This window comes from Populus nigra, chromosome 6 (genome assembly GCF_951802175.1).
Source record: "Populus nigra chromosome 6, ddPopNigr1.1, whole genome shotgun sequence".
NCBI lineage: Eukaryota > Viridiplantae > Streptophyta > Magnoliopsida > Malpighiales > Salicaceae > Populus > Populus nigra.
The window spans coordinates 3,093,082-3,120,173 of NC_084857.1; the positions used below are offsets into that span (position 1 = coordinate 3,093,082).

Sequence of the window (27,092 nt, forward strand, 5' to 3'; positions counted from 1 at the left end):
AATAACATTATTTTCTTTAAAAATTATCACCCCTCTGTCGTACGTGGTTTTATCCACTGACAAACACCTGCATGTGGATTCTGATGTTTCCATTGATATGTATTGGTCCGAGACTTCCATTAATTTTCCATGAAATTTTCTAATTTTAAAAATTCCTTATATATTGTGTGTTTGAAGATGGAGTTGAAATTATTATTTTTTAAAAATTAATTTTTTTATTTAAAATTAATTTAATTTTTATATTTTCAAATAATTTTGATGTGTTTATATTAAAAATAATTTTGAAAAAATAAAAAATATTATTTTAATATATTTCCAAATAAAAAAACAATTTAATCCACAACTAATACTAAATTTTCAAACACCCGTGGCTATTATGTTTGTTAATGAATTTAGAGCTCATATAAAGTGATCGTGACTTTAAAAATCATGCATAAATTAACGATAAAAATAAAAAAATTCTGGATATTAACAAATATATATTTTTTTTAACAAAAAATTCAAAAAAAATATAGACCTGTTATCCTTATACGGTGTCTAAATGTAAACAACATAAACAAATTATTTAGTTGATAAAATTATGTGGTTCTATCAAGTTTGAAATATATTCTTTATTACATTCAAAATGGGAGGACTAATTAGCAAATAGAAAAGTTATTTTTTTATTAAAAACAATTACTCATTTAACGAAAACACAAAGTCACGAATCTTCAAAAACAATAACGCATGGTCATAAAGCTGTATACATTTATAGCCATCCGACTATTAATAGTGTTCTGTGTATCATTGATCCTACCTTCAATTTCGCTATATATACACAATTCATTTTTTTTAATTTTTTATACTAGAAAAAAATAAAAAAAGAATTTACGGTCCCTTAAGCGGGCAGTGATGTGACCCTATATATAATGCTATCTCGTAATTTTTCCCTTTTTTAAACTTTCAATTTCACGGCAAGAATAATTTGTAATTGAGGTTTTTGTAGCCAACTAATTGACCTGAAATTAAATTCTAATTAAAAAAAGTGAATTTCCTTTTGAAGTTTCCATAAATGCCAGAAGAATTTTTTGAGTGAATTACTTGAAAATGGATCGATCGAGATCCTCAGATATTTTCGAGAACATTATTTAGTAGAATATTCAAATCAACAATTTTTTTATAACTTAAATAACCAGATACTCCTATTTGATAAGTACCAATATTCTATATATATATATATATGTATATATATGTATATATGTATAACTCTTTATTATAACACTAATCTACGTAAAGAAACAATTAAAAAAAAAACAAACTGTCACAAAATTGTCATGCAAAAATAACAGTAAGGAAAAAAAAAAAAAACAGGGGACAGACGCAGGAAAAAAAGGTACATTCGACAGTGACAGTTCCACCAAGGATGCCCTTACCAAGACTTGCTTTTCTTAGCTTTTTAATTCTCTTAATATTTAAATAAAATAATATAAAATATTAAACTTCACTGCTCTCTGCATGGCCACTAATCACTTTATATAAGAGGTCTGGGGGACACTGGAAATTAAAAACGAAAGAAGCTTACGGGTTAAGATACGAAAACTATTCATTTCATTCCTCTCAAACCCTAAGCTTTAAGAAATTTAATAAAACAAAAAGAAAGAATTTTGAGGAGGAAGATGGTTTAAAGAAGAAAATAAATAAACACACAGACGCCTCCTTTATCTTTCCATCTCCTTCTCTTTCTGTCTGCAACTCTCTTCTCTTGATGTGATTCTCCACCATATCTCCCACCCCAAAAAACCCTATCAAACTTTACAAAAGAGAGAATTAAAGCTCAAGCACCATGGTCTTCTCATCCATTCCGGTCTATCTAGATCCACCCAACTGGCAGCAGGTAGTTTTCCCCCCTCTTATTTTCTCTCTACTTGCGACTAGATAGCTAGCTTCCTCTCCAAAAAAGCAATTCAAAAGATAAATAATATTCCTATCCTTCACTTTTTTTTATTTTTATTTTATTTATCTCCTCTTGAATATACTAAATATTTGATTTCTTTCTTTTGTTTTTTTTTGCTTTTGATTTTGCAGCAACATAATAATCAACCTCCTGCTGGAGCTGGGAATGAAAACCCTCAACTTCCACCGCCGTCAGGACCACCTACAGGTGGTGGCGATGGTGGTGGCACCACAGCTGGCTCAATCAGGCCTGGATCGATGACTGATCGAGCCAGGCTGGCCAAGATTCCACTACCTGAGATGGCCCTTAAATGTCCAAGATGTGAATCAACAAATACCAAATTCTGTTACTTCAATAATTATAGCCTCACCCAGCCTCGCCACTTTTGCAAGACTTGCAGGCGATATTGGACTAGAGGAGGTGCACTAAGGAACGTGCCGGTTGGCGGTGGCTGTAGAAGGAACAAAAGGAGCAAAGGAAGTGGTAGATCAAAATCTCCAGTTAAAGCTGGGTCTAGCTCAAGTGGTGGGCTTTCTTCTAATGGTGGCACTACTGATATTACAGGGAACATGACCACTCCACCACCACTGTTACCAATTTTTCCACCTTTACATCATCTTGGCGACTATAATTCCCCAGATATTGGGTTAAATTTTGGTGGAATCCTGCCTTCAGTTGGGGCAACAGCTGGTGGAGGTGGTGGTGTTGAATTTCAGATGGAAAATAGTACTAGTTCAAATAGTGTTGGCGGATCTGTTTTATCCAGTGGACTTGTTGAGCAGTGGAGATTGCAGCAAGTGCAACATCAAGTTCAGCAATATCCTTTCTTATCTAATTTGGAACCATCAAGTGGATTGTACTCATTTGAGGGTGGAGGGATTGGACCATCAAATTATGCTGGTCAGATTCGGTCTAGGCCATTGGACAGTACTGGGGTTACTCAGCTAGCTTCGGTCAAAATGGAAGGGAATCAAGGGTTGAATTTATCAAGAAATTTTTTGGGAATTTCAGGAAACGATCAATACTGGGGTGGGAATAATGCATGGACTGATCTTCCGGGTTTCACTTCTTCTTCTACAAGCCATCTATTATGATTTTGATCTGTTTTTCTATCCAAAACTCCACCCAATCTTGGTGTTTTCTATTGTACTACTACAGGTTCACTAAAGCTATCAGTAATTAACTCCAAGAAAAAAGAGGTGTTTCAAGTTTCAACCAATTATCCTAACTCTGCAAGTTCCAATCCCTAGAATCTTTATGCTGATCGACGTGAAGGATGGATCAAAGAACTTGTCTATTCATGATCTACTGAATTAAAGAACTTAATTAGAAATGGTAGGGCTTCTAGTCTTGAAGTTTATTTTTCTGTTAGCAATTTTTTTCCTTGTATTCTATTCTATGGGATTATGTTACAAAAGTAGGGTATATGTTTTCATGGAGTTGGATATCTGACATGAATGGCTTAAATTATTATAATTGGCTTATCAATATAAGCAGCGCAGTGTACTCAGGGATCGATTTTCGTTGATATGATATGTGAAAAAAACACTTCTTTGTTTGCACAATTTGCTTCTTCTTTCAATCTGTGAAAGTTATTTTTTCTTCTTTCTTTAGCATCATCCCCAAAATTTGGAAGAACAATGTGTACATTGTCTAATTATATCATGATGATCTTTATCATTTGCATTAAATTCATGCATCCTTGTCCTCGTGATTGAGTTTGCTTTTATCGAACCTGTCTTTAATGCTAAAACGAACCACTCTAGCGAAGGAATTCGGCCTTTATTCTTGTTAAGTGAAAGTAGCTTCAGAGTTTGACGAGCCTCACTATTTTCATGAAATGTACACAGGTCTCCATACCCTGCAAGTCTGCAACTCTCTTTCTTGTGCCCGTTATGCTGATAATACTAGAAAGAGAACAACCACGTACACTAATGAGACAATGTTTATGGTCTTCTTGGCCTTTTAAGGTTAACAGTACAGTGAGCTAGCAATCTCCCTTTTCTGGCGAGTTCTTGATGGTTATGTTATACAGTTTGTGTTTGGAGAGATATAAAAATCAAGTGCTTCCTACCATGTTATCAAAGCTTCATTGATCAAATTAAGAATCATGAGTCTTGAATCTAGCTACCATTCCATTCTTTTTTCTATTTTAAATTGAATACAGACCAGATAGTGATGAGTTTGTGCAAATCTTAAATTAAAATTGTTTTAGTAATATAAAATCGTTTGGTAGAAACTTCTCTAAACTCTTGGATTGGATTGAATGGTTCCCTGACTCTTCCTTGATCTTTCTTAGTCGTAAAGACTTCTTTCTTTCTTTCTTTTTTCTTAGTACCTCGTATCATCGAACTTGAAGTGAGTCATTCATTAATTTCCCGGTAACCTCAGTTCCCTTAATCATCCATTTCCCCAACTTCAAATTCCTAAATGTCTCTTTGCCCTCATAAAGTCTTAGGAATTATAACCTGGGACAAGTTATTTTTCACATGCCCAAGAAAAATCGTTGTTGAGCGCATTAAGCTTTGTGCCCTCAACTTCTTTAGATTTTGACACAAAAGTGACGGAGTGAGTGTTGAGAAGAGAGAGTGGTAAAGAAGAATATCGTTTTGGAAGGTTTTGGACGTACTTATTTGTTTGTTTTGTGTGGAGACTGAAAATGATTATACAATTATGGGTGATTGACCAATTGAGAAGTACTTATTTGTTGTATCCGTGCTTGTTAGAAACTGAGAGTGCTAGAGATAGATATATATGGACAAGAAGGAGCTAAAGAAAGAAACGCCAAAATTCCACTCAAATCCACGCATAGACACCCCATGATCTAGTATAGGATTCTTGGATTTTGTTTGCGAAAAACTAACGTAAGACTACAGTCTCTAGTCTCTAGTCTCTAGACAGAGTCAAAAGTTATGCAAGAATGTACAAAAACTGCTAGAACTTCTTCAACTTTTGTTTGATTTTTTTGTTCTCTGACCAATATTATAAAAAGAAAAACATAATGTCTGTAATCTCAACCGTGTTTTATGGGGATTATGATCGTCATTATTGAAAATCTTTGTTGGGTTTGAATCTTAGTATAAGGGAATATTGGAATCTGGGATTTAGATCTGCTTTCCCAAAAACCAAGGCTATTTACCATAAAGGAATAAAGCTATTTCTAATCTGTTAAAAAAGCAAATCTCTCTCTCTCTCTCCCCCCCTCTCTCATGAGATTGAAACAGTGATTGTGGATATGGGGTTTTTTGTGGTCGGTTGGTTGTGAGGGATTTTGATGAATGACGAGAGTGATCCGAAAATTGTCGATAGAAATGTGACTAGGTGAGGGTGTAGGTGATAAAATAAAAGAAGAAAAAGAAAACATAGAAAAGAAAGAAACAAGGAGAAGAAGATTTGAAGAAGGAGCTCGGAAATCCAAGCAACGGCATGTTGTCTTAACGTTTTTGTTGATGCCACATGTAATGTTATAGTTTAGGCGTGAGGATGCTCTCTCTGTTTCCATGGCAGCTTTCGCTTTTGAGATGCATTGTTTTTTACTTCTTTAAATCTCTCTTTCCCTCTCCCTCATGAGTCTCTGAGATTCCAGTCTTTCACTCCTCACGTTCTTCCCCATGTGCTCGATCATGCAATTTGTTAGATTCTTGGTCATTCTCGGTTTGGAAATTAATCAGAGGTTGCTTTTTTTTTAAGACAAAAAAAAAAAGAATGGCAAAATGAAGAGAGTGCCAAGTTTTTTTATTTTTCAAATTATATATAAAGTGAAAGAATAACTTAAGTAATTAGATTTTTTTTCTCAAACAAATATTTAAATAACCCATTGACATTCACCTCGGAAAAAACAAAAGGAAGCATAGACATTCCAAGCTGTAAAGTCCTATATATATGTTCTTGCTACTGTAAAAATAATGATGATGATAAACAAAGAAATTCAATTTATGAACAACTTTTATATATATATATTACGGTATATAGTATTTTTTAAAAGTATATTTTAATTAAAAAAATATTAAAATAATTTTTTTATTTTTAACATTAACATATTAAAATCATGGAAAAATTTAAAAAATATTATTTTAAAATAAAAATACAATTAAAAAAATACTTGAAATTTTTATTTGTCTGAAAAGGAGAGAAGTTTTGAAAAATAGGACTGTAGAGTGTCGTCAGCATTGCCTATTTTTGTCACGCTCAAGTTGCTCATAATCTTTTGCTTCCTTTAGCCTGGCAATATACCATGGATTATTGCGATGACGCTGGACCCACATACGAACTCTTTTCTATTTTTCTTATGTTAATTTATATATTATTATGTACTCTTTTTAAGAATTATGAAAGTACGAATGTACTAATAAAAATAACTTAAATGTCTTTTATTATGTTGAAAAATCATGTGGGCTTATGTTAATAATGGTATACTTTTGATTATAAGATTCGTAAACTTATGAGCTAATTATTGAAAAAATCAACAAGTAAAACATACTTTTGTTTATATAAACTGTTTAGAAATTTGCAAAATTCTTATTCAATATTATGTAGAACTATGACTAATCTAGGCCATGATGAATTATCGTATATGTTGTTAATCGATCTCTGTGGCGAGCTAACACAAGCTTAAACTACTAAAATCGTGCTAGCTAATTTTTTTATGGAATATGGACAAAGAAACATCAAGGGAGAGCACTTTAATCTTTTTTAGAATTATATATGGAAATTAGAATTAATTTATTTTTTGGTTGATTTGTGATGAAGATGAAAAATAACAAGTCACTTTTATTTATTCTTTTAACGGAAATTAAGCTACTTTTGTTTAGTTTCCCATGGAAACTCTGATCATGGAATCAAAAAGATTAATTTATGTGAAAAATCAAAACATTCCTCCAAGATTTTCTCCGAAGTTTGGTTTTTCCTCGAGAGAAATTAAAAACAATATCTCCAATAAGTAGAAGAATGAAAAGGTGAATATTCGAAGTGGATTTTGACTGAGAAACAATCTCTGATGACTATTGTTCTTGGGTTTTTGTCTGCTGATTCGATTCGTGAACTTATGATTAGCTAGAGGCAGCACGTCAACAATCGGGGGGGGAAAAATCATATACCTATCTCTTATTTAGTATGTTTATGAGCACCTACGTCATTGACCAATACCAGCAGCAGTACTGTGTCGTAAACTTTATGAACCATGGGAGTGGGGAAGCTAGCTAGGAATGAAAGTTAATTACAAAGACGAGACATGGTTTAGTGATTAATTAAGGCACGTGTAGGAACAAGTGTATCTTATTTCTTATTCATCTAATTATTATTTTTTTTTAGTTTAAAATGGGTGTCCGGGTTAATTTGTGCGCACCTCAACTAATTCCTCAGGTCCTGAAGTTAACGACCATGTAAACCTCCAGTGACCAACATATGAGCAACCACGGGGCTCGAACCTGAAACCACAAAGAGAGCTAATCTCTTGGTCTCAAATTCTTACCACTAGACCCATGCACCACCTAGATAGTTAATCTTAACCTAATTGACATAGTTTTGTTCGTGTTCGGGGCTAAAGATCTCATTGGTGAATGTTTATACTCTTTGCTCTCCCTTGCATCATCTACCACATAAAAGTTATTGGAATTTTGCGTGGAGAAGCACTACTTTTCATTCAAACACAGCTTTGTAATGATTCTAATATATATATATATATATATATATATATATATATATATATATATATATATATTTTGCATCCTGCAATAATTATGCAAGCATACATGTCTTCATATATATGGAGAGAAAACACATAGATATAGAACCACATAGTTGACCAATCTCCCGAACAAGGACTCTCTCTGTTTTCCCTCAATGCCAGACACATTTTTTTTTCTTACACTTCTAGTTAACTACACCCTCATGATCTGTAATTATCTTCACTAGTATAGGAGAACATCCCCACGAAAAAAATCCCAAATGCCCTTTGAAATTGTGCTGGCGGGGATATTATATATGCTCGGAGGGCAACACAAGAAAGGAGATCCCATGTAGAAGCATATACAAGTAAAAAACAATAATTAATATCACAGAGTATATGCACCATTATATAAAAAACACGTCCCTTTGTCAATTTATTATTCTTTTAAGAGATAATACTGATTTTATTTATGCTTATAATTACAAAATAGTATTCAGTTGGTCATAAGATTTCACAAAATTAAGAAATCCAAGGATCGTTACAGCCAAACTTAAAAGAGACTCCACCATCAAATGTTTCCTTTTCTTGGTGGCGTATTCCCTAAGTTGTTAAATGCTTCACGAATTCAATATTTCAATTAGGTGAAAAATAATTAAATAATACTGATTTTTTCTGTTTGAATCTATCTTTATCCGCATGTAACGGAAAGATTCTATACTATTCTAGTATTACAAGCATTAAAGTCGAAACTAATTAATTTTAAATACTAAAAAAAATATGCTAGCAAGGTAGTTTTAAAATAAAAATGATTAAAATTGGTGGTTATCTTTTTTTAAAATCTTGGACTGGTGTAGAAAAGAAAAACGAAAAGGTGAAAGATATTAGATTAAGCAGCACTTGCACAAACATATACTAGGGCAATGTTCAGAAGGTTATACATGGAGGACACGGCCATTGCTATATATCATGCGATTCATACAGGAATACTACTCTTTCATTAGCAGTCATGTCTCATTTACATATTATAGTCCAGGCCTTTATGAGCAAGGATGGCTCAAGTTTTCTTCGAAGATATTCAGCCACCAGATATTTACCCTTTTTATATATATAGATGCTCATAATTAACTATCTTAGTGCTTAAGTTATAATGCATGTGTATCTTGGCTTTACTGAAAGCTCTTGCTTAGAATTCCCATTCATGCTATCCTAGCTAGCTGACAAGTGATTGTGGACCTTAGTGCTAGATTATATGAAAATTCGATGCTGCTAATCAAGCAAACATCTTACACTGTAATTATTTGTAGTGCATGGGGATGCTTTTTTGGCCTACAAGGTTTGACCGAGGATTACACCAATGAAAAGCCAATTATATGGTTTTGGTTGTTGTCATTATCTCTCTCAAAAGATCAGATCAAGAGTTGTCGTCTCTGGTAATTAATTATGAGGCAAAATTGTGGATATATTATGTGTAATTGTCTGTTCCTAAAAAGCATTGGTTCAAAAGAGCTTGCTCAGAAAGTGTATTGCCATTAAAGAGGTCGGTCGGAGCACTCCCTGGCTGATAGAAGTACTCCTTAACTCTTTCTTATGTGGCTACAACATTGGGGTCTTAATTACTTGATTATTTGCCTCTGTTTAAATTCATATCACGTCGACGTCCCACTCACTTTAGTCCTAAAAGTAGTCTGGATATATCATCATCTTGCACTATTTTTATTTGGATTTGAGAAAGAAAAAAGAAACGCGATCGCCTCTTTAATCTAGCCCAACTCTTGAGCTACTCGTTGCCAGAATTGGTGGCGGAAAAACGAAAAAATGGGAACTGGTCAAGTGCCATTCTCTCTCGGTTCTCGTGAGTCGAGACTCGAGACTTATAACAACTTTGAGAGGATTTATGAGCTTTATTGGTGCTATTACTCATCAAATTTCTACCTTTGATTGAGGTGATTACATGATTAATTGATAATGATATAGGGCAATTGACAGACATAACCTTTTTTCAACGAGACCTTCCCTGTTTTGACTATTAGCTACAGCCATGTCATGTCAGTTGTCCTTAAAGTCGTCTTAATGTCAATGTAAATGATACTTCCGACCAAAGTTAATGTTACTTGAAACTAAAGTATGGATCTTCACTCATCAACCGCAATTAGTATACTAATAGCAAAGGTTGTTGATTTGAGCTATAAGAAAATGACCTATTCAGTTTATATGTTGATGTTGTTGTTGTGATATATATATATATATATATATATATATATATATATATATATATATATATATATATATATATATATATATATATCACGTTTATAAAATGTGAATTACTCCCTTAATTAACCTTGTTATAAAAAATATGTTAAATTAAATTCTTCATAGATTTGATGAATCATTAATGTCTTTCAAGGCAATTTTTTATCTTTTCATGAATGAAAAATAGAGATTTATGAACTTTCAAAACTTTTTTTTTTAAAAGAAAAATGGCATGTTTCTTTCAAATTAATCATGAACGTAGACAAATCTCTTCCTACCATATAGATCAATGGAGAAAAGAATTGCATTATCATGCTCCATTAACGAAAGATTTTAGTCTCCCAACATTGTCAATGGACATCAATCTCATTTAAATAATAAAATAAAATATCAAACATTTACAAAACTCTCATTCGAATAGAGAATCATATCCGAAAATCATATCTGAAAATACCAGGCTTTGATGGTAATAAATAAACAAAAGGAGTTATTGTTATTCAATCTAAGTTATTAAATTCACAGTTTAATCTCTTGATTATAAGATATATTTACATTTTATGTGGTCTATTTTTTATTGCCACCCTATATATGTTGAGATCGTTTTACATCTGTTCGGGTGTGAATTTTTTTTCCTTCATTTTTTCAGTATGATCAAACATTTAGGTGAATTGCACTCGGTTAGGTTCCAACTAGTAGGCCCATTAGGATATCATGACATGGACTAGTGGTGTGCATCATGGGAATCTTGGGTGAATGGGTCCCCGTGAATCGAAAATGTTTAACCGGCGGCAAGATCAATGGGAGGAGTCCTGGCTAGAAGCTTAAATTAACCGTAGTGAGGTTGTGGGGATACAGAAAAGTGGTCCTGAAATCATATTTGACAGGCAAAAGACACTGGTTCCATGCTAAAGAGAAGGCCTGTTTAATCAATTTGAGGCCGGCTTTAGATTGTACCGAAGCTCATCACATTCTTCAAGATAAAAGGTGCAAATGGCAGCACCCTAAGCAACTCGGAGAAGCTAAAATTCTCTCACGTTTTCTGTTCTATCATCTACTTTTGACCCATCCTATCCTATTAATTGGACGACTGTTCGTGGAGAATCTTAAGTTTCCATGGAACAGAACGAAGGCTGATTTAATGCGTTCACGTAGCTAAAGCAATTGCTCAAGATTGCGTAGGAGTGACCGGAGAGAGCACTCACGGGAGGAAATTAACCATGCCGTTTGGGCCCAATTCAGCCCACCAAACTGGGTTTTGTTTTTGAACGAACAAAAAAAGTCTGAATTTGATGGGTGCATATGGATCTCCTTTAATCGGGCCTCCTTTTTTTTTTTCCCCAAGAAAAACGATGGTGAGAAGTTTTATGCTTGACTGAAGCGCGGGGGAATCAGCAATCCATGAGCTATGAAAGGTTGAATGATTACTAAATCATCAATAATTTGAATCAAGAAGAGTCATGGAAAAGAGGATTTTCTTGAATAGATTAATCCTGTTGTGGAGGTTTGTATAAATTTCAATTAACAAAAAAAATAAATCTGATACACTAAAGCTGCGAGTCCCGTGACAAACTTAATCATTAAAAAAATAATAAAAATATTTATCATTTTATAGTAAACTATATATATGCTCCAAAACAACACTTCTTACTATTAAATTTATAGACGGACGGTAGTTTTTACTGAAGGGGGGTTGAAATTCCAAGTTCGAGTTTCATTTTTGTCATAAATCCTGATTAAACTGTAACGCTCTCATAAAAAACAAAATAAAAAACACATAATGGTACATGCATGTATAAGAGACTAATGGGACCGCATATTTTTGCATACAATTTATGTATCATGCAATCAGAGAGAGTTGAATTTTTTTTTTTATTAACGTGAATATCTAAATATATACTTCTATTAATTTCATAAATTCTAAAATTATTAGTAAGTATAAGCCTCATTCCTGAAAATACAGGGAGCAACAATTAGAGAGTTGAAAACTTGAAATGGCTTGAGGTTGTTGAAGAAGTAATACCAAACGGCCCATCGTTTAGCCAGGAAGGGCCCAGGGCGACAGTGAAGTTATGGCTTGAATAGAATATTAAAACATCTACCACATTTTATTTGTTCATGTCATATGTTAAACTTATCACGTGGTTAACTCGGTACTAAAATTTATATTTTATTTTTTATTGAACCACATAAAATATAATGATTTAAAGCAAATTAATTGATTTTTTAGTTAAGTTTTTAATGTTTTGCATAACTCGATAAAAACTCGGTCATATCAACGTTAAGACAAAAAAACAAATATCATACTATAACTCATATTACATGGATTTTTTAGTTATTTGCTGAATTGTACATGACAACCATAATTTCTACTATTGTTTTTAAACGTGGTTTAATGGTTAATTGGGTTTTGATTGGATCACCAGGTTTTAATCAGGTTAACATTAATTTTTTTTATAAATCAAAACGACTTTGTTTTGGTAAAAAATAAAAAAATAGTTAACGGGTTGTAACCGGATTTTGACTGGATCTTGCCTGGTCAACTAATTAAGCCAGCCGGGTTTTTAATTACCTTTATATTTTTATAAATTCAGCTCGGTTTTAGCCATGAAACAACTAAATCTCAAGTTAATTTGCTGAGTCGGGTTGAAATTTAATTCCTGGTTGAAAGTAGATAGTAACACCCCCAAGAAATCATCGTTATGCTTATTTTTACATGATACATATCCTCGCTAATTTGTCAAGAAAAAAAAACAGCGTGAAAAAGTCTTGTCTTTCCCATGTTTGCTTCAGGCCAGGCCAGCAATCCATGGTAAACAACAAGTGGACGACTTATCTCTCAAGAGCAATATCTCGTACAGTTTTGAGCATTACTTAGATTTAACAATTTTATTGATACATTTTTTTTTATATTTACATTAATAATTTATCTATAATTATTTTATCGACGGGATTAAGTACAAAACTCGCCAAAATATTTGCAAGCGATTCTAAGTTAGAGGTAAATTCTAAAACGAGAAGACATCAGGACAACTTGTGCTTAATCTATTTATATTTTAATTAACCTTATACTGATAGCACGCGATTCTGATGTGGTGACAGCCCACAACCTTTGCTTTGATATCATCGGACGAACACGCATGAAACCAGATTTTATAGTATAAACCTACACCCAAATTACTAGAGATAGTTGACAATACTTGGTCATGATCACATGACATTAAGTTGGAAATGAAAGTTTGCACCGTTATAAACCAACCAAAATAAAAAAAGTGATCAATTTAGATATTGTTTTAATTAATCCGCATGTTGTAGGTTAAGTTCAAGATCATTGTTCCTACGGGAATTTAAAATTGATTTGAACAATTGTACAGTTAAAAGTTATTGAGCTAACTCAATCTTTTTTTTTTGTTTTATAAAAAACTAAAAAATGATATTATTTTTTTTAAAAAAAAAATTATTGATAAATTTTAACTGGTTTTTTCTAGACTAATAGATTCATGTATCAATTTAAGTTTTTTTTATCAAGTCATATCAAGTTATTTTTTTTTAACTTTTATTAAAATTCAATCTAATTTCAATCTCGAGTCACCCGAATGACATATCAACTTGGTTGCAACCATGCATCCAATAAATCCCACTGTAATGATAAATCATCATGTTGTCCAACGAATTATTAATTCTCAACCGGAAAAAAAAACTATACTATATAAACTATTGATGTTTCACAAGTTTTTTAAGACGTCTAAATTAATTATATATGAGATTCTATTTCATTGAAGGATTGGAAAATGGTGGTGATGTTCTCCTAAGTCGTGGATACGCGGAATGGAAAAATGAAAACAATTAGTGGAAACGGAGAGCTTCTTTTCTACGTTTTGTTTTGGGTCATTGAACCAAGCATGTTACGATGCCAGCTAAATACATTCCGAATTCCGCGCGCAAGTAAACTCATGTTTTTGTTGACTACTTGGGCTCGTTGACCAGCTGGGTATACTAGGTGATGCTAAAGTCAAAGTAAACGATGGAATCATGGCCCTGTAGTGGCTCTAGCCTCTATCAACTTGGTTATAAATCGAGATGAATGTTGAGCATCGATTGCACCATCTTCTTCATTGGCTAAATACTGAAATTAATACTATAGCTAGCATTAAGTTTGCAGTAAACGAGAGATGACCGCCCCCCAACCACCATCCATGGCTGCCCCCCCAGCACCATCCATGGTTTCTCGAATGACCGCTCTATTTTTGAGGGTCCTCACTTTTGCTTTCCTTATGGTATCACTTGTCATCATGACCACCAATACTGGCACCATTGAAATAGGCATCGACGAGTTTAAAGTCCGCTCCAAGGATTTTTATTCTTATCGGTAATACAGGTTATCTTCCTCTTGGCTTTTTTCCCCTGGATTTCTTAGTGATTCTAAATATCTCTTACTCTCTATAAATCGCAGATACATGCTGGCGGCAATTGCGTTTGGATTAGCGTACACAATTTTGCAAATTGTTCTCACTTTAAACCATATTTCCAAAAGGAACGGCGCCCAGACAAGTGGTGACGGCAACCTTGTGTTTGATTTCTATGGTGATAAGGTACAACGTTTAGATCATGATCGATCTCTCGATTTTATTGGAAGATTTCCAGGTTTAAATTAACTTGAAAAGGGATGGATAGAGATTATATGAATTAAATGATTATCGGGGAGTCTCCTATGATAATATGGTCTAGCCCGGCCGTTGTCCTCCCATACATTCATCCTCTAATTTATTCAGAAGAGAATTTTGAGAATGATTTTTCACTACCGATTTATTCTAGGATTCCACGTTAATTGGGGCTTTTAAAGATGTTAGAATAGACAAATTGCTTGTAATATTTACTTTTTGAGAAACACAAGATTGTTTACGGTTTTCATATAAAATCAACAAGGTGACGTTGGTAAAATAAAATAAAATAAAATAAAAGTTGATTCTCCTAAACCAATACTGGCCCGTTTATTAGTGCATAAGATCCAGGAAGTCGCAGCCCAGACTAGCCTCTGAATTCTGATGAGAGAGAATCCTGCCGGTGGAATCAAGCCTCAGGGCTAGATCTGGCCTGACACCTGAAATAATTCTCTTTTGATATGTACATTTCTTAGTTGGATTTTTTTTCCCGGATGATGGCTGGACACTTTTGTTTTGTGTTTGGGCAGGTTGTATCATACATACTAGCCACGGGTGCTGCTGCGGCATTTGGAGCGACAAAAGAATTGAAGACGCAATTGGCAGGGCTAGGAGGTGATAAGTTTTTCAACAAAGGTTATGCATCCGCTAGTCTCCTCCTCCTCGGATTTGTGTGCACGGCTATATTATCCGTTTTCTCATCATACGCACTCCCAAAGAAAGTTTAATTGTATCAGCGCCTAGATTCGTGTTTATAGTGTGTTTTGATTTTCCGTTCAAGTCCTCAGAAATCATCGTTCGCGTTCTCGTTTGGAATTTGTTTATCAACAATGTAATATATGTTGTCCTCGTTTCCTTCTGGCTAATTTAAAGTATGTAGTTTCGGGGGCGAGAGTCTCACTTTATTAAACAGTTTACTGAATCAATGTTATGTTAATGTCTGGTTTTTTTATAGAAGAATTGAGCACATAAACTTCGGAACAATTTGTCATTCTAGCTACTAATAATTATTAAGCTCAGGCCCAGACAGCTGGAAAACCTAGCCATGTGGCTGCTCCAGACTGGGTCTAGACTAGGTCCGGAAACCCAGCCTTGGTTGTGTGGCTGAAAACCAAGCCCATCACTCGCCCTGTTTTCTCTGCAATAACATCCGTTTCTGTAAAAATGGGCACTCGAAATAACACACACTTGGCATCCATTTATTCAAAGAATATTTTCATGTTATCCCCGCTTACTGGTCGGTGTCTTGATCTATCAAAGCGCTAGTTTTTACATCCAATAGACTTCAGATTTTTCAGCATATACGAGATGTAGACAGTACAAATATTGCATATTACATGTACACTCGTTTTGGGTTAAAATATATACCGAAGGAAAGTAAAAACGACAAATCCGGCGCCTCTTGATTTTTTATTTTTTTTTTCATTTTTCAATATATACATACACATGTGGTGTTTCTTGAGTTCTTGATGAATTTTTATGGCTCTGGCATTTTCCAAATTTCATTCTCCTTTTTGTTTGTTTAAATAAATGACATCTGCATAATTATTAAGAAGAGAAAAAATATATAGCTACTGGCACCACAGAATAACTTGGCTCAATATTGATGAAATTATAAAATTTAAAAATACCCCTAAACAGTCCACTAGTAAATTTCATGAGCCCACCTGTGTGTGTGTGGATTCTTTTATTGGAAAGAACGAATTGGTTTATAATTAACGAGAAGCTACTCATTAATTACAATATGAACTAAGATTTTGAGTGATAAAATATTTTTAAATTAATTTACACATTAATTAAGAGTAATTCTTTTCTAATATGATTTTAAAAATGGATTCCCTATATCAATATGTTCAAAAATTTATTAGAGTTTTTTAAACTAAAAAATTAAAAAATATGGCAAAACTCCTCATCCACAGACTAGACCATTGAATTAGAGCACCAAAGTGTTCATCTTGTTTCCACAGCCTTGAGATCTACCGAAGATTCCACGGGTCCATAGAGTTTTCGAGTTTTTATCATGTGGGCTGAGTTAGATAAGCTGTAGTCTGGTGTCCTTCTAACCACTCGAATCTTACAATGGGCTATTTAGTTGTTGGGCTTCATTCCCAATTAGCTTAGGTTAGAATAAATTTTTTTTAAAAAAATATTATTTTAATATATTTATAAATAAAATATATTTTAAAAATTAATCACTGTCAGAATCTCAATCACTGTTTAAATATCTCAACTATTGTCTTCCTTCTGTTCAAAGAAAAAGAAATAAAAAAAAATCAAAGAAAATCTGACCACTTCCTCATTTTCTTAGCAATAGCACCGATAGGAAATTTGGTGACATTTTTCTTTCAAATATACGAGTAGGAAAAAAGGCACTTTCTCTGCAATTTACACTTGAATGAAAGGAGGAGTCACATTTTTCAATTGTTATTTTTCAAGTAAAAAAACCTTGCTTGTCTTCTTCTTGCTGGACGTGGCACGCCATATTCAACAATTCTCAACTTTCAGTCGTCATAATTGAAATATATGTATATATATATATTGTCTTCCCTTCTGTCCCTGCGTAAATATATCAATCCCTACATAAATATCTCAACTATTAAAATCTTGCTTGCGTTGTTATTGCTGAACGTGGCACCCAAATGAATTTCAGGTGCTCGAAGTTGTGATCAGTTTTTAAAATAATTTGTATTTAATATATATTAAAACAATATTTTTAAAAATTTTAAAAATTATTTTTGTTATCATCATATTAAAATAATCTATAAATATTAATTTAAAATAAAATTTAAATATTTTTGAAACATAAAAACAAATATTGAAATATGAAGGGTATAGTTTCTTATGGTAATGTTTTAATAGACGTGTCATCATGGTTGAAAATTAATCTACAACCAACATGTTCAAAGATTCTCAAGTCGTCATAATTGAAATATATATAGGAAACCATTTTTTTTATATAATTTGGGTTGATAATGTAACGATGATGCTTAACATTCCCATGGACATGGGCATGGACCTAACATATAATCAACAAAGAAATACAGAGATAAATATCAATCACAGGGAAGCCGTGCCTTAGGGAGTAAATTAGCTTACATATAACGCAAGTCCTGACTGGTGAGCCACGAGTTGGAGGGTTGAGAGGCAACGCTGTCCATGGGAATATGTTAAGCATCATCGAGAGATTTATTAGTCAACTTAATACGACATGTATGCGCGTTTCTATCTATATTTTCAAAGAATCTTCTTAAAGTAGAAGTTTTTTTTTTTTTTAATTTCTAGTTTAATAAGTTTCGTATTTTTTTATTAAATAAAGAGTCGGTTGTGACTTGATGCGTGCATGGACAGTGTTGCATAACAACTCGAGGCACTTTTACCCATGTCAGATGGAATATTCGATACTTACTTTCTATTGCAGGGCAACGCTTGATAAACAAATTATATAATAATAAGCTTGATTATTGATTTACAGGTCTCTTGTGCACCGCAAATACGTGATGATATTTATAATTAATTTTAAGCAGTAGTACTATCGATTCTCTCATGAACGGCATGCAATCAAGATTGATTTGATTAAATATTTTCAAAGCGTGGAGTTTTATTTGATTAACTACATTAATAATTAAACGTTTATTTTCTAAAATCGTTTACTTATGTTTGCAAATGGATCATAGGTGTGGTGTGAAAATCTTACTGTGGGAAACTGGCCGGCCTATCCTATATATTGTACGTGCTGCCTTGTGACGCAAAGAGAGAGGATGCAAATGTGGGGAAATTTCATGCACAGAGATAGTTTTAAATCAAGGTATATCACAAAGAGAAGAGCGAAATAGTTTTGTATAAGCAAGTGAGACCTTATATATTAATTTTATGTTGATTTTGGTTAGTAATCCATTCGACATAACTATAACAAAATGTTTTCGAAAGAGACATTCATGACAGATTAAGTAGACATAGTTACATGTCCACTGAAAAACAATATTATACATGGCATGCTTAGCTAGCCTTTCCTTGAAATCTTACATAGATACTTAATTACAATATCAATTTTCAGATCCGTTTGAGAAACACAATCTACAGGACAAACCTATACACAGAGAAAAAATATACACGAAAAAAAAAAGATACATTAGATAGTATTGGTACTCAAACAAACATTAATTACAAGAATCTAGCTATAAACGAAAGAAAAATCATCGACGAGGCCTGTATTACGCTTTAATCGGAGAGCAACTGTTGAACAAGCAATGAAATCAGAGTCGTAGGATCTCCAAACAAAGCATAAATAATAAGCATAATAGCTTTCTTTGCCTTTCTCCATATATTCCTGGCCTTGCTTGAGCTTTTCCCACTTGAGAGTTCTAGTTCTCCACTTGGGATGGCACTTTGAAGTGCTAGGTAATTATCCGTCTCATTCACGTTGCCATCTTGAAGGAAATAACCCTTCTTCCACTTCTTCAAGATCATGTCCTTCACACAAGCTACATGGTAACAATATTGACCACAGGAAGAAACATAGGACCAGCCTTTGATTCCGTTCGAAGTTTCCCTACTTCCACAGTTTAAGCATTTCGATGGCAGCTTCTCCCTCAGGTGTAACCTCGTGCCATCATCAGCTGTTAACGTACGCTGGAGCTTTAAACAGCTGGGATGGTAATCGTGTGGGTCAATCTTATTACACTGGTACACGAACCCTAATACATCTTGTCCACAAGCATCACAGGATCTTTCATCCCCCTGCGGGGCTCTGGAGTGAAATCTCAAGCTGCACTTCGAAAATGAATGGCAGGCAGATGGAGTAGCATTTGCGCATTCCTCGTGAAGATAGAAGCTGCAGTCTTCGTGCTCGCATTCGTAGCATGGGCCAAGCCCCAGTACTCTGCATCCGTTACATTGATAAAGCTCTTGTGGATACTTCAACAAGAGAAAATGTTCGCTATGACTGGAATGTTTAATCTTGGTTAATCCCATATCTGTTGAAGCAAAACAATAATAAACTTGCTCAATTAATCTCAAGCAAGTGCGTAATAAAACATGTAACCACACCATTTTGATCAGATATTGAAATCTTCCTTCCCCAGGAAAATTATAAACACGTACAGTACTGTTGTGTGAAATTCAATAGACCCAAACCGAAAAAAGAGAAGAATTGACCAAATAATATATTATGTTTTTATCCGAAATTAAGCTATATTTACAAGAGAAATTGTTTCCAGATTGAAATGACTAGAGGAGAAAGAAAGAAAAGTACGTAGTCTACCCATTCAACGACAAAGATATTGTTTATGAATTAAGAGAGTGAGTGTGTATGAGTGTATTTGAGAGTATGCTAACACATGATATTCATCTTGTGATCACCAGACACCTGGCATGTATGCCTTTTTCGGAGATGTTATCCTCGGGAAAAGAAAGGGGGGAGCCGCCAGCCGGGGTTAAATTAGGGATGCAGAGTGCGAAATCATTAAACCACTCGTTGAATAAAACAAAGAATCATACATGAATTGATTTCACTAAATGCGAAGTACATAAATATATATTAAAAAAACACACATGAATTATTAATCGTAATAAATAAATAAATAAATACCAAGCAGATAAAATATTATCTTACCGAAATGTTCCCGCTAGGATCTCTGATGAATTAGTCTTGGCTCCCACGGCAGGCTTTATAAACCACGAGCACCTCTTTGATACCCAATTAAGACGATGTGTGTTTATGTATGTATATAGGAGCAGTTTGGCTTTTGGTTCGAACTTCGAAGTGAAGAGCCTCCTCTTATATATAGAGGTAATTAACCGACATAGAAAGGAAATATCAATGGAGGGGCCGGTGGTTTTTTTTGGTGGGGTGGATCGTAGCTACTGAGAAATTGTATTGAGCTCGTGTATATTGCGTGTTTTTTGGTCAATCAAATTTTTATCACAGGGAAGCCGTGCCTTGGGGGGTAAATTAGCTTACATATAACGCAAGTACTGACTCGTGAGCCGCGAGTTGGAGGGTCGGGAGGCAGGCTTACATACGCAATTCATTTCAAGCTGATTTGCCTCCGTCCAGTAACTTCGGATGGTCAAATCATGTGATGATACCACATCAGATGATAGAATTAAGTAATTAAATAACGCCTGTTGCGACTAAGATTGGCTTCGGTTTTTCCTTAACTGCCTTCTTTTCTTTTTCCTTTTTTGGTCCATTTTGTCTGCAATACTCTCGTATCTAATAATTGTATTACTAAATCTAGTGTTTTTTTTTTTTTACAGTATTTATTTGGTCTGATATTTTTCTTAGTTTAAGGTTATCCTTTGATCCTTGTAGACAATTTGTCAAACATGCAGTAGGCATCTTCAGTATATGCGGTAGAGGCTCTTTTATACAAGCCCCCGTTCAAATACAACAAATTCCAGTACACGCGAGACAAAACGAGCCAAAATAACATTTAAATCTGGGATTTTTGACCTCTTTCATAAGGGACAAAAATAAAACAAATGAGAAATCGGGGGTTAAATTAGGCTTGATCAAACTCTCGGGGATCTTTTGACAAATTAGCCTTTTTTAAACAGACGCGGAGGTATGCGAGTTATCTTCCGCGTTCTTAAAATCCCAAGCCCAATTTAACCCCCGATTAAAGAATATAGCAAAACTTCTCATCCACTGATTAGACCATTGAATTAGAACACCAAAAAGTTCGTCTTGTTTTCACAGCCTTGAGATCTACCAAAGATTCCGCGGGTCCATAGAGTTTTCGAGTTTTTGTTATGTGGGCTGAGTTAAATAAGTTGTAGTCTGGTGTCCTTCTAACCACTCGAATCTTACAATGGGCTGTTTAGTTGTTGGGCTTCATTCCCAATTAATTTGGTTTAAAGTAAATTTTAAAAAATAAAAAATAATATTTCAATATATTTATAAATAAAAAAACATTTTAAAAACTAATCACCATCACAACCTCAATCACTATATAAATATCTCAACTATTGTCTTCCTTCTGTGCAAAGAAAAAGAAATAATAAAAAAATCAAAGAAAATCTGACCACTGCCTCAGTTTCTTAGCAATAGCACCGAAAGGAAATTTGGTGACATTTTTCTTTCAAATATACGAGTAGGAAATATAAAAAGAAGGCACTTTCTCTGCAATTTACACTTGTATGAAAGGAGGAGTCACATTTTTCAATTGTTATTTTTCAAGTAAAAAAAACCTTGCTTGTCTTTTTTTTTTTTATTCACGTGGGGTGTCCGGGCTAGCTTGCGAGTACCACGACTATTCCCCACGGCCCACTAGACATCCTGCAAGCCCAGGGACAGGTTAGGCATAGCGGGGGTGACAAGCATGCACATAAAGAGTCGAACCCGGGATAGAAACGGAACAAGTCACACAGTTAACCATAGTAGTTAGACCCTCAAGTACCACTTGTCTTGTTCTTGCTGGACGTGGCATGCATCCAGCTGAATTTCAAATCAGGGGAGATGGAAGTTTCCTCTATTAGCGCATAGTTCCTCCCGTAATGTCTTAATAGACGTGTCATCATGGTTGAAAATTAATGGCCCTACAAACCAACATAATGACATATTCAAAGATTCTCAACTTTCAGTCGTCATAATTGAAATATATATATAGGAAACCATTTTATTTTATTTTTAAAATGCAACGATCGATGATGCTGAACATGGACATGGACATGGACATGGACCGGACATGGACATGGACATGGACCGGACATGGAATCAACAAGGAAATACAGAGATAATGTATGTATCGAAAAGATGCCCATGTTGAATTATAAATATCAATCACAGGGAAGCCGTGCCTTGTGGGGTAAATTAGCTTCCATATAAAGCAAGTACTGACTCGTGAGCCACGAGTTGGAGGGTTGGGAGGCAGGCTTACATACGCCATTCATTTCAAGCTGATTTGCCTCCGTCCAGGAATTTCGGATGGTCATATCATGTGATGATACCACATCAGATGACAGAATTAAGTAATTAAATAACGACTGATATGAATAGCGGGTGATTGTGGAAATAATTATTTTTTAAAAGTATTTTTTATTTAAAAATATATTAAAATAATATTTTTTATTTTTAAAATAATTTTTTGCATCAACATATCAAATTATTTTAAAAACATTAAAAAAATATTTTAAAATAAAAAAAATATTTTTTTAAAATACTTTTAAAACACTAAAATAAACATACATGCAATAATCTCGTATATAATAATTATATTATTCTATTCATTCATAGACTTTTGTTTCCAATAAATGTTTCACACAAATAGCAAGTAAGAGATCAAAGTAAAAACGTTGTTTATTGGTGGTCTATCGAAAGAGAGTGTATCAATTGTTAGTACACTTGAAAAATAGTTTTCATATTTTGAATCTAAATTCTAAATATTTAGCTTTAAGTAAATTTTTCATATAATATTTTTAGAGTACAAGCCCTCAACATGATTTTTTTACAGTAATCGAGAGATTTAGTCAACTTAATACGACATGTATGCCCGTTTCTATCTATATTTTCAAAGAATCTTCTTAAAGTAGAAGTTTTTTTATTTTTTAGTTTAATAAGTTTCGTATTTTTTATTAAAAACAAAGTCGGTCGTGACTTGAATATGCGTGCATGGACAGTTATTGCACAACAACTCTAGGCATTTCTACCCATGTCAGATGGAATATTCGATACATACTTAATCCTACCCTATTTGGAAAGCATAAATTACAAGGAAAATCACTATAATATTCCTTTTCTATTGCAGGGAAACAGTTGATAAACAAATTATATAATAATAAGCTTGATTATTGATTTGCAGGTCTCTTGTGCACCGCAAATACATGATGCTATCAATAATTTTAAGCAGTAGTACTCTCGATTCTCTCATGAACGGCATACAATCAAGATTGATTTGATTAAATATTTTCAAAGAGTGGAGTATTATTTGATTAACTACATTAATAATTAAACGTTTATTTTCTAAAATCGTTTACTTTTGTTTGTAAATGGATCATAGGTGTGGCGAGAATATCTCACTGTGGGAAACTGGCCGGCCTCTCGTTTATACTGTACGTGCTAGCTGCCTTGTGACGCAAAGAGAGAGGATGCAAATGTGGGGAAATTTCATGCACAGAGATAGTTTTAAATCAAGGTATATCACAAAGAGAAGAGCGAAATAGTTTTATATAAGCAAGTGAGACCTTGTATATTAGTTTTATGTTGATTGTGGTTAGGAATCCATTCGACATAACTATAACAAAATGTTTTCGAAAGAGACATTCATGGCAGATTAAGTAGACTTGTATGCATGTTTTTGAATCTGGCATAGTTACATGTCCACTGAAAAACAACATTATACATGGCATGCTTAGCTAGCCTTTCCTTGAAATCTTACATAGATACTTAATTACAATATTAATTTTCAGATCCGTTTGAGAAAGACAATCTACAGGACAAACATATACACAGAGAAACAATATACACGAAAACAAAGATATATAGGTGCTCAAACAAGCATCAATTACAAGATTCTAGCTAAAAAAGAAAGAAAAATCATCGATAAGGCCTGTATTACGCTTTAATCGGAGAGCAACTGTTGAACAAGCACCGAAATCAGAGTCGTAGGATCTCCAAACAAAGCAGAAATAATAAGCATAATAGCTTTCTTTGCCTTTGTGATCCATGTTTTCGTGGCCTTGCTTGAACTTTTCTTACCTGGGAGTTCTAGTTCTCTACTTGGGATGGCACTTTGAAGTGCTAGGTAATTGTCCGTCTCATTCACGTTGCCATCTTGAAGGAAATAACCCTTCTTCCACTTCTTCAAGATCATGCCCTTCACACAAGCTACATGGTAACAATATTGACCACAGGAAGAAACATAGGACCAGCCTTTGATTCCGTTCGAAGTTTCCCTACTTCCACAGTTTAAGCATTTCGATGGCAGCTTCTCCCTCAGGTGTAACCTCGTGCCATCATCAGCTGTTAAGCTACGCTGGAGCTTTAAACAGCTGGGATGGTAATCGTGTGGCTTCTTATGTCTGCACTGGTAAACGAACCCTAATACATCTTGTCCACAAGCATCACAGAATCTTCCACCCTCTTGCGGGGCTCTGGAGTGAAATCTCAAGCTGCACTTCGAAAATGAATGGAAGGCAGATGGAGAAGCATTTGCGCATTCCTCGTGAAGATAGAAGCTGCAGTCTTCGTGCTCGCATTCGTAGCATGGGCCGAGCCCCAGTCCTTTGCATCCGTTACATTCATAAGGCTCTCGTGGATACTTCAACAACAGAAAATGTTCGCTATGACTGGAATGTTTAATCTTGGTTAATCCCATATCTGTTGAAGCAAAACAATTATAAACTTGCTCAGTTAATCTCAAGCAAGTGCGTAATAAAACATGTAACCACACCATTTTCACATATTGAAATCATATAAACACGTATAGTGTTGGTGTTGTGAGAAATTCAATAGACCCAAACCGCAAAAAGAGAAGAATTGATCACCAAATAATATATTATGTTTTTATCCGAAATTAAGCTATATTTATAAGAGAAATTGTTTCCAGATTGAAATGAAAAGAGGAGAAACAAAGAAAAAAGGACGTAGTTCACCCATTCAACGACAAAGATATTGTTTATGAATTAAGAGAGCGTATGCGTGTATTTGAGAGTATGCTAACACATGATACTTATCTTGTGATCATCAGAAATCTGACATCTATGCCTTTTTTTGGCGATGTTATCCTCGGGAAAAGAAAGGGGGAAGCGGGGGTGGAATCAGGGATGCAGAGTGCGAAACCATTAAACCACTCGTTGAATAAAACAAGAACCATACATGAATTGATTTCACTAAATGAGAAGTACATAAAAATATATTAAAAAAACACACATGAATTATTAATCGTAATAAATAAATACCATGCAGATAAAATATTATCTTACCGAAATGTTTCCGCTAGGATCTCTGAATTAGTCTTGGCTCCCACGGCAGGCTTTATAAACCACGAGCACCTCTTTGATACCCAATTAAGATGATGTGCGTTTAGGTATGCATATATATATATGGAGCTGTTTGGCTTTTGGTTCGAAGTGAAGAGCCTCCTCTTAATGCATGTGGTTTATATAGATAGGTATTTAACCGACCTAGAAAGGAAACATCCTGGAAATGGAGGGTGGTTTTTTTTTTGGTGGGGTACGTAGCTACTGAGAAGTTATATTGAGCTTGAGTATATTGCGTGTTTTTTGGTCAATCAGATTTTTATTACATTAATTCAATTTACAGAGTAATTAACATTTATAAATTTAAGTTTTATTGATTCCATTTTATTTGATTGCTTTTTAACACAAACACAGCTGAAATTTATAGTACTTCACTAAAAAATCGAACCGCGCACGCGTGCACAGCAATGTAGTGTGTTTATTAAAGGTTCCTTCCTTGTATTTTACTTCATAAGGAGATGGGCCAGCCTAATATATTACGACATTGGCGTTGATCTATTCCATTACGCTAAGATGTTTATTCAAACAAGTAAAATATTAATGAAAGGGAAAGAATGACCTGTATTGCTAGTTGTGTGTCATTTAATTAATTATTTAATTGCCTATTCATAAAATATATTTAGGATGGGCTAGCTAATTTATACCCGAGATCTTATAAGAACTCTGAAATTAAATGTGTTCTAGCTAGAACAGTATTAAAATGAGTGATCTGAAAACTATTATCCATGTCAACTAACACGCAAGTGTGTAATAACTGAAGAAAAAAGCACTTTTTCTGCACTTTACACTTGTACGAAAGGACGAGTCATAGTTTTCAATTGTTATTTTTCAAGGAAAAAACCTTGCTTGTCTTCTTATTGCTGGACGTTGCACTCAACTAAATATCAATCACAGGGAAGCCATGCCTTGGGGGGGTAAATTAGCTTATATATAAAGCAAGTATTGACTGGTGAGCCACGATTTGGAGGGTTGGGAAGCAGGCTTACATACGCAATTCAATGCAAGCTGATTTGCCTCCATCCAGGAATTTCGGATGGTCAAATCATGTGATGATATATACCACATCAGACGATAGAATTAAGTGATTAAGTAAAGCCTGTTGTGACTAAGATTGGCTTCGGTTTTTCCTTAACTGTCCATTTTGTCTGCAATAATCTCGTATCTAATAATTGTATTACTAAATCCAATGTTTTTTTTCTACAGTATTTATGTGGTCTGATATTTTTCTTAGTGTAAGGTTATCTTTTGATTTTTTTTATTGTTTCTTGTATTATTCTATTCTTTCATAGACTTTTGTGTTCAATAAATGTTTTACACAAATCACTAAAAAATTAGCTTTCAAATCTCCTATTTGTAAAAAGAAATACCGAGTAAGAGATCGAAGTGATAGCGTTATTTATTGGTGGACTATCGAAAGAGAGTGTATCAATTGTTTGTACGTACACTTGTAAAATAGTTTTTATATTTTGAATCTAAATCCTAAATATTTAGTTTTAAGTCAATTTTTCATTGTATATTTTTAGAGCACCGGCCCTTAATACGACATGCATGTCCGTTTCTATCTATATTTCCAAAGAATCTTCTTATATATTAGTTGACT

General features: G+C 34.0%; 4 protein-coding genes across 4 annotated transcripts; 2 read left to right on the top strand and 2 right to left on the bottom strand.

Annotated features, from left to right (window-relative positions):
• Positions 1-1,540: 1,540 nt before the first annotated feature.
• Positions 1,541-3,498, top strand: LOC133696171 (dof zinc finger protein DOF3.6-like). Its single transcript, XM_062118270.1, has 2 exons — positions 1,541-1,873; positions 2,065-3,498. Exons 1-2 carry the CDS (start codon positions 1,823-1,825, stop codon positions 3,025-3,027), a joined length of 1,014 nt encoding a protein of 337 aa, XP_061974254.1. The 5' UTR covers positions 1,541-1,822; the 3' UTR covers positions 3,028-3,498.
• A 10,432-nt stretch (positions 3,499-13,930) lies between these two features.
• On the top strand, positions 13,931-15,449 carry LOC133696740 (CASP-like protein 4D1). Its single transcript, XM_062119015.1, has 3 exons — positions 13,931-14,220; positions 14,305-14,443; positions 15,043-15,449. The coding sequence occupies exons 1-3, from the start codon at positions 14,024-14,026 to the stop codon at positions 15,238-15,240; spliced, it is 534 nt and encodes a 177-aa protein (XP_061974999.1). The 5' UTR covers positions 13,931-14,023; the 3' UTR covers positions 15,241-15,449.
• A 3,025-nt stretch (positions 15,450-18,474) lies between these two features.
• Positions 18,475-20,285, bottom strand: LOC133695673 (protein VACUOLELESS GAMETOPHYTES-like). The gene is made up of 2 exons (XM_062117596.1): positions 20,124-20,285; positions 18,475-19,485 (listed from the first exon to the last, which is right to left on the bottom strand). Exon 2 carries the CDS (start codon positions 19,481-19,483, stop codon positions 18,731-18,733), a length of 753 nt encoding a protein of 250 aa, XP_061973580.1. The 5' UTR covers positions 19,484-19,485; positions 20,124-20,285; the 3' UTR covers positions 18,475-18,730.
• A 3,543-nt stretch (positions 20,286-23,828) lies between these two features.
• Positions 23,829-25,677, bottom strand: LOC133695707 (uncharacterized). Its single transcript, XM_062117634.1, has 2 exons — positions 25,436-25,677; positions 23,829-24,830 (listed from the first exon to the last, which is right to left on the bottom strand). The coding sequence occupies exon 2, from the start codon at positions 24,826-24,828 to the stop codon at positions 24,073-24,075; it is 756 nt and encodes a 251-aa protein (XP_061973618.1). The 5' UTR covers positions 24,829-24,830; positions 25,436-25,677; the 3' UTR covers positions 23,829-24,072.
• Between the last annotated feature and the right edge of the window lie 1,415 nt (positions 25,678-27,092).